At 38.0% G+C, this 10,902-nt stretch overlaps 1 protein-coding gene across 1 annotated transcript; it reads left to right on the forward strand.

The window, feature by feature from the left end:
* Positions 1 to 8,540: 8,540 nt before the first annotated feature.
* On the forward strand, positions 8,541 to 10,619 carry LOC127528341 (uncharacterized protein K02A2.6-like). The gene has a single exon (XM_051928792.1). It carries the CDS (start codon positions 8,541 to 8,543, stop codon positions 10,617 to 10,619), a length of 2,079 nt encoding a protein of 692 aa, XP_051784752.1.
* The last annotated feature ends 283 nt before the right edge of the window (positions 10,620 to 10,902 follow it).

A 10,902-nucleotide genomic window follows, 5' to 3' on the forward strand; every position in this document is an offset into this window, starting at 1 on the left:
TCTGCTGGAGCCAATCCCAGCCAACACAGGGTGCAAGGCAGGAAACAAACACCGGGCAGGGCGCCAACCCACCGCAGGGTACACATACACACACACACACACACCAAGCACACACTACGGACAATTTAGAATCGCTAATGCACCTAACCTGCATGTCTTTGGACTGTGGGAGGAAACCGGAGGACCCGGAGGAAACCCACACAGACACGGGGAGAACATGCAAACTTCACGCAGGGAGGACCCGGGAAGCGAACCCGGGTCTCCAAACTGCGAGGCAGCAGCGCTACCCACTCTGCCACCCATATTTTGACATTTGGCTGACAATTACTGTCAAGTAAACAGTTTTTGTTGCAAAATGTTTAAGATTGGGGGCTTTGCAGTTTCATAACGAATTGCCAAAAGACACTTTATTTTATTCTAGCACCATGACCAATGTAATTGGGGCCATTCTTATGAGTAAACTTACATAAAACACCATAAATTCCATTTGGGAGAATTGCCAGGGTTGGTGACAGCGCTTCAGGATTCTAGAAGGTTTAAAATACACATAAAAAATGGATTACATCAAAGTGATCGCTTCTGTGTTCAGCTACTCTACTTAATCCACTATAAAATGGAAAACGAAAACAGAAAGAGCAAAACAATTATTTATTTGTGTCAGCTGTACAGGTTTATTCCACAGAAACCAGAACAGAAGTAGGCAGTATATGCACACTTTGCAGTCGTCTGTAATTCAGCAATCATATTACCAAGTGTAAGACATACCAGGCCCTACTACAGTACAATATGTCTAGAGGTCATGCAGTCACCGAGAGTAGAGTAATGGCAAATAAAATCATACAATCTTAATACATAATTCACCTGTCTCCTCACTCACTCACTCTCACTCACTCACTCACTCACTCACTCACTCACTCACTCACTCTCACTCACTCACTCTCACTCACTCACGTCCGTCCGAAGCCGAATGCGCAGTCGCCTTCTGTGCAGCTGCCCGAAAAACCTTACGAGACCAACATCCGGCCCCAACATCGCGGCAGGCGGCAGATATATGGTCACAAAAATTCAAAGGGAAAGGTGACTTCGATTAAAGCTCTAGAGGCATGAAATGCGATTTCAACTACAGCTTGAGGCCTAATTACGCATTCTGATTCAATTACGCATTCATTCAATACACCTATATCAGGTTTGTGGTGCTTATACTTATTACTATTCCATACTGTACTGGAACATTCATCATTCAATATTATACTATAGGCCTGGAAAATTCATAAACTAACAGTACAAGCCTGTACAGTAATGAGTAAAGCGGACTACAATCATTACAAAAGAACTTCTTCGTTACTTATCATTTGTTCTTCATACACTGCTGACACAAACTCGTGCCCATTTCATCTTACGTTGTCGAAACGGGCTCTTTGTCTAGTATCATATATTTCACAGATAAACTTATTTTGTCAAAGAATGAACAAGCACAAGGCTCAAAAAACAAAGGGTACTTTAAAGAAAATGTAAGATTCCTGTGGGGATGATTTTGTCAGAAACACAAAATGAATCCCACCAGAAAATAACAATTCCTTTTATAACTTTGTGGGGTTCAGGGCTATCTCCTAACACTACTGCATAATACAACCTTACTAATCTCCATTTCAACCTGCACAGCAGGCAATTTGTCAAACTCCCATCCATCTGCTAAAAGTTTCATCCTTTTACTGCTCCCTTCAGCTTTTAAACCAGAGGTGCCTGACTTGTGGCTATTATAAGCTACAACTTTTCAACAACCATTCCAGCAAGCAAACAGAAGCTGGTTTCCTTTCTTGTCAGTAACAATGAAAAATGACTGCCCTATGCCTGATTTTACTCCTGTCATATAAAAGGTTTTAACATCAGCATTTTAGCAGACTTTAAAATGTTTGTGATGCTAGTTTTAGCTGCCTCAGTCAATCTGAAATTTCACATTAATTTCCAAATGACAGTAGCTTTTCCTACTGAACATGTTGCCTTAAAAAGTGCAGTTTACTAGCAATGATGCAGATGACCTCTATTATATGTGAGCAACAACTCAAATAAAAAATAGAAATGTTTTTGAAGACTCAGGCTTTTTCTATTCCCACATTTTATTCCTTGATCAGCCATGGCAGAAATACTGTCAAGCAATACCGTATGACTAGTTTTCAAGGATTGAACAAAGAAATACAAATGTGGTATGTATAAACCTGCATATACTTACTATAATTTATGAAATGAATGTAAAAAAATATATCTTGGGATAGGATTAAATGAATAATGCATTTTTCATCAAATATTTTAAATACAAAACTAAAAGGGTGAACCCTGGTATTCACATTGCTGTTATTTCTGGATGCTTACCCCATGGTTCACTAACAGGATAGTGCACGAGGTATCAAGGAATCTCATAAGGACAGGTCTATGCACCAATGCTCCGGATAAGATACAGGTGACAAATACTATATTATGATCACAAATGCACATTTTGCTCATGCAAAACCTTTACAAACATAGAGGGGGTACCTTATTAGCTATAGCTAACTAACAGTAAGTTACTACACTATTTACTTTCAGAGCATAATAAATCAGTCAAAGTGTCGAGTCTGCATTTTGTCAAAAGTGCAGCACAAAGATTCTTTTCCATTTAAACCTCAGCGCCCTCATAATTGTTGCACATTAGTTAGTGGTAAACATCTGTTTTAAACTCTTTCTCCTATAATACCTCATTAAAATAATGTCAGCTAAGTTTAGGTGGCTACTACAATAAGCTTGGATGCACGGAGTATTATCCTACTAAAACAGCCAGTTCTCAGACAGGAAGAGTCTTTCTGTGAAGTGATGTACCTGACTGGGAATGGTATTAACAAGTACAGTATTGTAGTATTTTAACTTTGCTCTGGTTGTCCCAAAAGAGTCTGTTTTTGTCTTGAAACACATATTTTCCCTTTATACTGCCACCTCCAATCTACATTTTGACACTTCACATTGTGGATGCACAAAATATTGACTTTTTTACTGTATCCAGGTTTTTGTGGGTTCATCTATGCTTATGTCATTAATACAATAAAGACTCAGAGCAGACTTGGGATGGGGATATTCTTAACTCAATAAAGTTTTTCTGAGGACACTTAATTTAATTGGAAGTATACAAGCTGGCCTTTGTAAAATTCAGTCGGGTGGGTCAGTCAGGGAGGGTTGGTGGAATTAAAGATTTTGGTGTGGATCTTAGGCTGGCTGTTCTTGATCTAGGTCTTTGTGCAGTGTATTCTGTCAATTCTGTTTAAATTGTATATTTAAATTGTATATGTTCCCTATTATACAGTATTTAGCATAAGCTGTGAAAACAGAGTATTCATGACAAACTTTTATTTTGAAATCTTCATCCTACCTGTCAAGTATGTCCCCTCCCAGCTGACATTGCCCCTCCTACTCGACATTCAGCTCATGGATGCGGAGATACATACTTGCAAATAACAGCAAGTGTCTGCAATATAGAGTACTTTTTAGTCTATTTTGTGCAGAAAAGTTAATAACCTAGAAAACTAAGCAAAAGGTCAATACCATGACTCCAGTCTTGTCTTAAGAAAACACAGGCTGAAATAAATTTGTGTGTCATTACCACAGCCTCATCAGAGCTTTTGCTACATTCTGAGCAGGAACCAAGTGAGATACAATCCTGCAACTAGTCAACATAGTGTAGTCAAAATTTTTCTATCACCCATACTTTTTGAGTTATGTCTTTTTTTACACTGTATATTTAGCATATAATGTAAACCCTTGTTAAGGTGCATGGATATTTTAAAAGTTAAATTCAGGATTGAAATGTTTTGATTGCTATTTCTGAACATTTAATAACTTTCTAGAAGGGCATAAAATAAGTCTGTTGTGCCAGAGTTTGTAGACTGTTAACACGTGAAAAGGCAGGAGCCTCCTACCTTCATGAGGCACAGCTGTATACCAGTTGGTGACCAGACATCAAAGTGTAAACATCTATGTGTTTACATCTTTAAAAATTAATTTCTGGGATTCTCATATGGACTTTTGCCCTAGGAATCTTGGAGCAGTCCGGAACGAGCATGACAAATTGTTTCATTAGGACATTTCCAAAATGGAAAAGAGATACAAAGGCAAGATATGTCACAGCATGCTTGCTGGGTACTGCTAGGCACTGAAGAGGGATTATCCTGAGGCAAACTAAAGCAATAAATTGTACACTTCTACCTTTTAGGTAAGACACTCCCAGCCTGTAATAGAGTATAATGTAAATAGCAGCGTTACCTTGTGTGATAGAAAAGGTCTAATTAGATGTTTGAATCCAGCATAAAAACACTAAGATTCACCTAAATTGACTCATGTGACAAAAAAAAGTTACATTCTGTTCTCTGGAGTAATTTAAATAACTGTGTAGTACCTGGTGCTAATGTAAAATTTACAATAAACATACATGGTCATAATGATATGAAAGCTGTGGTTTCAGTTCCAGGAAAGCATTTTCTTGCATTGTGCTATATACAAAACAATTAAACTAGAACTGTCAAAGTTAAAACATTAAAGCAACTGATTATATTTTTTTTTATTTTGAATTTTCCTTAAATATATTTAGAACATGTGTTGTCTGACACCCTTTGCAATCTAAGCCAGTGGTCTTGCCAGGCTGCATATGGTGAGGTTGACATTATAAAAAAATCGGGAGTGGTCTCCCCTAGACTTTCTCGTATACTCAGATATGGGGATGGATATTTGAGAAGTAAACCGCAAGACAATGATTATATTTTTATATTGTGTACATTAAAGAAACATTAACCACAAATCAAATGATATGATATTTTGAACAATCATTACAAAAGTAAAATTAAATAAGTCGTACTCTGCAGCTGAATGAGAATCATAAAGTACCACTTCCAATTAACAAAAATAGCCCAAAATTTGATAGAAATCTACATGTTGTACCCAATACTTGTATGCAAAATTTGATTGACCTAAGTGAAAGTGTACTCAAGTTATTGTGTTTACATACACAGACACACAGACATAATTCCAAAAATGGTATTTCTGGACTCTGGGAGGTCTAAAACATTGAAGTCTAAAACATTAAGATTCATCAAAATCTCAAAATGGAATTTTTGGAGGATTCTAACACTTTTCCTATATTTAGTATACTAGAATGTCAGGGAGGTCTAAAACTATGACTATGAAGCCATTTTTTGTATAAGTTCGACTTCATTGTATGTAATGTTAATTTCTTCAAATAAAATAAAAAAATAATTTTAATGATTGTCTTTTTTAGATAACTGAAATGCTCTTTAATTGTTACATAAAAGTAGACATGAAGTTATACACGAAAGCAGCATTCCTTAACCTACGCAGTACACTAACAGCTGTCAGGTCGCACGCGAGAGAACAAAAAGGGTCATAAATGGAGTAAAATTTGGACATAAAAGGACTGTTGGATACACAGTAGCTGAACCCAAGTCTTAATGTAAGCTCCTTTGTCACATGTGATTAATCGAGACTAATTGAGTGACACTGTGTGATTGATTGTGATTTGTTTGACAGCACTGATATATAGATATACTGTAGATAGGTATATGGGTGCTTTGTATAGTTGTGTCTCATCAGTCCTCCTAGTGCCAGTAATGACTCCATTTCCCAAACAGATTCTGTTACAATCGGCAAGTAATCTGCTGAAAACATTCCTCTTGAGCTCATCAACAAGCTGCAATATGCATAAATGTATCATCTTGACAATAGAGGTTTTTCTACTAATTAACTTGATGAATACAGTATGTCTAAACCGATTTGAGTGGAAGCTGTTCAGGAACAGTTATTACTCTTGATCATATGCTGTACATTTATACTGATTTTTTTAAATATGATCTTTACGTAACCAAATTCCAAATTCTGAAATTGCATTAAGAAAACTGAGTTTAAGAGTGAGTAACAAGAAAGAGACAGTTCAATCCTTTTACAATCAAGCATCCAGCAACTTTCACCTTTACAGTATGTACCTTCGCCCAATCACCTTTATTCACATTATCATGTTTTCTTTCATCCAGAACAAATTTTATTCCCAGTAGACCTTTGAAGATCTACATAAAAAATGATTCATTTTTAAAAACGACCCTCTGCATTTCAAAGCAACTTCCTTGCTAAAATGTAGGGAAGTGATTTTGTATAGCATCTGGCATTTACACAAAAAGTTCTTTAGCTCACAATAAAAAATAAAGACATAAACAAAAAATCTTGCATGGTAAGCAAATTTGTAATTATGTAATCTGACTGCTGACACTTTAGCACAGCATACTGAGTCACATCAAATAAGTATCTTGGAATGATAATGATACTACTTGACTTAATGGTAAAACAACAAGATTTACAGGTGAACAGCTTAGACAGCTACTGTATCAACACACAGATCCTCTTCTAGAAGCCTTTATTAGTTTTTCAGTTACAAAGACAGTAAAATGTATTACTATAAATATATTACATGGCCTTTAAGGTAAAAAGTATACTTCTCACTACGGTACTAATTTTCCTGTTATTTTCCTTTTCATAAAGCACTAAAAATAAAGCCTGTTTCATCAACACAAGCTGACACTTTGTCATTTTCTTTTTACTGTTTTGTAAACATTTAAATACCAAAGTAAAAGGGCATATATTCACAGCAGCAATCTCACAAATGTCTCTTTCATATGCTGTATTGGGCCGTTTCTGGTTTCTTAATTAAAGAACCATATACCTTGTGTAAATGTAACTAAGCAATATCAGAGAAAGGCATAAAGGATCGGTACTCGTTTCCTTGTCACTTTTTTCATTTTTTAAATACTTTGCTATCCTCCCTTATTCTAAAGATGCCCTTATAGGTTAATGATTAGATAATAAATTAGCACAATAGAATGTATGTTGCTAAATGACCTAATGGACTGGCATCCCATCTGTGGTTAGTTGCAGCTTTGATCTGGAAATCCACCACCTTTACACAGTATGAAAAGGATTAAAAATGATGGTTAAGAAAGAAATAAATGAAGGAATGATCTGATTGAGATCACTTAAAAAAAGGATATTTTTCTTCAATGTAATTTTTAAATTTAAAAACTTATTTTGAACTGGCCCTTTGTTAGACTTTATTGCATAAAAAATTAATATTACGTAAAAAATAATGCTCTCAGTAATTTTTTACATCTGATAAAACTATGGCTTGTTCAATTTCCAATTAGTTCAGAAAATAACAGCAAATTATTAAATGGATATAGAAATTGTGCCCCCAAAAACCAAATTAAAATTTGGAAAGTGTTTTCAAAATCATTTTTTATCCTGGGTTATTCTGATGTTACAGCAAGACCTCAAAAGAATCCCAAAGGATTATTCAGCTTCAACTGCTGCATAAAAACAAAAACCAGCAGACGACCCTAGTGTCCTGTACCTCCATTATACAACACAAGAGCCGTTTAAAATGTTTAACTTTAGAATGCAATTTCAATTGATACTTGAATATATATTGTAGTATATTGTAGTCTGGACCTTTGGAGATTCCATAGTGATAAGGAATTATGGGTATTGGGGAGCTTAAAGGAAGTGACATAAAATATAAGACTATGCAACGTGTAATCTAAAAAAGGGACCTGTTAAAGTTTATTACCTTGAACCTGTCTCCGTCTTCTTCCTTTTTATTGGTACAATATTATTGTCCATAGATATAACACTGGCGACGAGGATGCGACGGATTTAAAAGTGCACCGCTATGGCTACGCAACGTGTAAAGTAAGTTTTTTTTTTTCCGCCGGAGAGGAAAGAGAAAAGCTGCAAGTTTTTTTTTCTATTTCTGTGGTAACGTTTCTTAGTCATTCACTGAAGATAAGCACAAGGGATAAAATGGCAATGATAACGGGACATTTCGGGCCATTCGATGATTGAGTTGAGCAATGGGGCGATTATACAGAGCGATTTGAGTTTTTTGTGAAAGCCAACGCCATTGACGATGACTTGAAAGTGCCGACATTTCTTAGCGTTATCGGGGCAAAGACATTTAGTCTACTGAGAAGTTTGGTACGGCCAGGAAAACCCGGCGACAAGTCATTTGATGATATTGCAAAGATTCTGGACTCACATTTTTCGCCTAAGCCGTTATTAATAGCTGAAAGATTTAGATTTCACAAACGAAACCAGGAAGAAGGCGAGTCTGTTGCTCAATATGTAGCGGTACTCAAGAAACTTACAGAATATTGTGAATTTGGTGCTAATTTGGATGACGCCTTAAGGGACAGGCTAGTGTGCGGATTGAGAAGTGAGGGCCTTCAGAAGCGGTTACTCACTGAGGCCAACCTCACATTGCAGAAAGCGATTGAGATAGCCGTGTCTATGGAGCTGGCTGCTAAAGAAGCACAGCAGTTAGGGGCAGCTGCTAGAGTACACAGAGTGCAAGCAGACTCAAACAAACAAACAAGGAGCACATGGCCAATCTGGATAAAACCTTAAGCAGGCTAGAAAAGTATGGGCTGCGTGTAAACAAGGAGAAATGTGACTTTTTCAAAATGTCTGTGGAGTACCTAGGACATGTTATTGATTCTGAGGGGTTGCACACAGCTCCTTCAAAAGTGAAGGCAATAGTAGATGCCCCTGCTCCAAGCAATGTCAGCCAACTGAGATCATTCTTAGGTCTCGTGAACTATTATGGGCGTTTCATTCCACAGCTAGCAACGTTGTTGAAACCACTCCATGAGTTGCTGTGTGAGAGTAGACCCTGGAAATGGTCACAGGAGTGTGAAACGACATTTAGCAAAACCAAGGCCGCGCTGGCTGATAAAAGAGTTTTAACACATTTTGACCCATCCTTACCAATTCAGTTAGCTTGCGATGCATCCCCTTACGGTGTTGGGGCTGTGGTGTCGCATATTATGTCAACAGGTGAGGAGCGACCAATTGCATTTGCGTCAAGAACATTGAGTAAAACTGAAACAAAATATCCTCAAATTGAAAAAGAGGCTTTAAGCATCATTTTTGGAATAAAAAAATTCCACACTTACCTCTTTGGTCGAAAATTTACCCTGCTAACAGACCACAGACCTCTCACGTCTATTTTTGGCTCACACACTGGTGTACCATCTATGGCAGCAAGCAGACTGCAGCGCTGGGCATTGCTCCTTGGGGCTCACAATTATGAGATCAAATACAGGCGTTCGGAGGCACATGGAAATGCAGATGGTTTGTCAAGACTTCCCCTACCTGACCAACCCAGAGAACAAGGGCAAAAGATTTTTTACTTTAAGATGGTGGAAAATGCACCTATCACTGCCCACCAGATTAAGCAAGAAACCAAGGGTGATTATACACTGTCAAAACTACTCACCTGCATTCTTAAAGGGCAGGACCTTAGCACCCTTAATGCACTGCCTGATGTTCAGCCTTACCTTTCACGGGGAAAGGAGCTATCTGTGACAGCAGGATGCCTCATGTGGGGCATGCGAGTAATTATACCACAAAGGTTGAGGAAACCCATTCTGGATGAGTTACATCTTGGACACTGTGGTATAGTCCGAATGAAAGAGCTAGACCGGAGTTATTTTTGGTGGCCTGGACTGGATCGTGATATTGAGGAAAAGGCAAATTCATGTTCATCATGTCAAGGCCTCAGAAATATGCCAAGTCCAGCACCATTGCATCCATGGGAATGGCCTGCTAGTCCTTGGCAACGCGTTCATTTAGATTTTGCAGGACCTGTAGAGGGTGTTATGGTTCTGGTCGCAGTGGATGCACATTCTAAGTGGCCTGAGATCACTGTCATGCCCGACATCACATCAGAAAAGACAATCCAAACCTTAAGAGAGATGTTTGCACGTTTTGGACTGCCAGAGCAGATCGTGACGGATAATGGGCCTTCTTTTGTATCCCAAGAAATGGAAGAATTCCTAAAAGGTAATGGTATTAAACATCTCCTATCCAGCCCTTATCATCCTTCAACTAATGGCCTGGCTGAAAGAATGGTGCAAACCCTTAAACATGCTCTTAAAGCATCCAAAAGTGAAGCACCTTTCAAACAACGTCTTTATACCTTTCTTCTTAAATATCGTAACACACCCCATGCAACAACAGGTATGTCACCAGCTGATCTGTTCCTAAAAAGGCAGCTGAGAACACGTCTTGATTTGTTGAGACCAGCTACCACTCAAATGAGAGTTAATGATAAGCAGCACGATCAAGTAAAACAACGTGCCAAGCGGGCTAAAGATCGTGAGTTTTTCAGTGGAGATGCTGTCCTTGCTCGTAACTATTCCACCACTGAGAAATGGGTACCAGCAACCATTCTTCAAAAGACTGGACCTGTCTCTTATAAGGTATGCACACGAGACCACCAGACATGGAGACGACATGTTGAACAGCTGTTACCCTCTATACCTGTTGAAGAAGCCGGTAGCACAGAAACGTCTGAGGAACCTAGTTTTAGTGAGTTGATCCAAAGCCAGCCAGGAATACCACCTGACTCTACTGTTTCAATTCCTGCCGATGCTGTCGTGCCAAGGTTACCTGAGGTTGCCTTAGGGGATGAACACACCTCAGCTGTACGACGTAACCCTCTCAGAAGCAGGAAGCCTCCTGACCGTCTTAACTTATGAAAACTGACTATATGTATATGGAGATAAAGGCACAAAATAATACCTTATGTTAGCAGGATGTTGAGCTCATTTATCCTCTTTCCTTTGTTGGAATGTAATTGCATTGATAACAGTATGTGTTCTGTTTCATGTTTATTTTCCTGTTCTTAATAGCAGATGTTGTTTGTTATATGTTAGTCGAGTTTACAATTTTAAGCGGGAAGGAATATGTAGTATATTGTAGTCTGGACCTTTGGAGATTCCATAGTGATAAGGAATTATGGGTATTGGGGAGCTTAAAGGA

Source organism: Erpetoichthys calabaricus, chromosome 6 (assembly GCF_900747795.2).
Source record: "Erpetoichthys calabaricus chromosome 6, fErpCal1.3, whole genome shotgun sequence".
NCBI classification, from domain to species: Eukaryota; Metazoa; Chordata; class Cladistia; order Polypteriformes; family Polypteridae; genus Erpetoichthys; species Erpetoichthys calabaricus.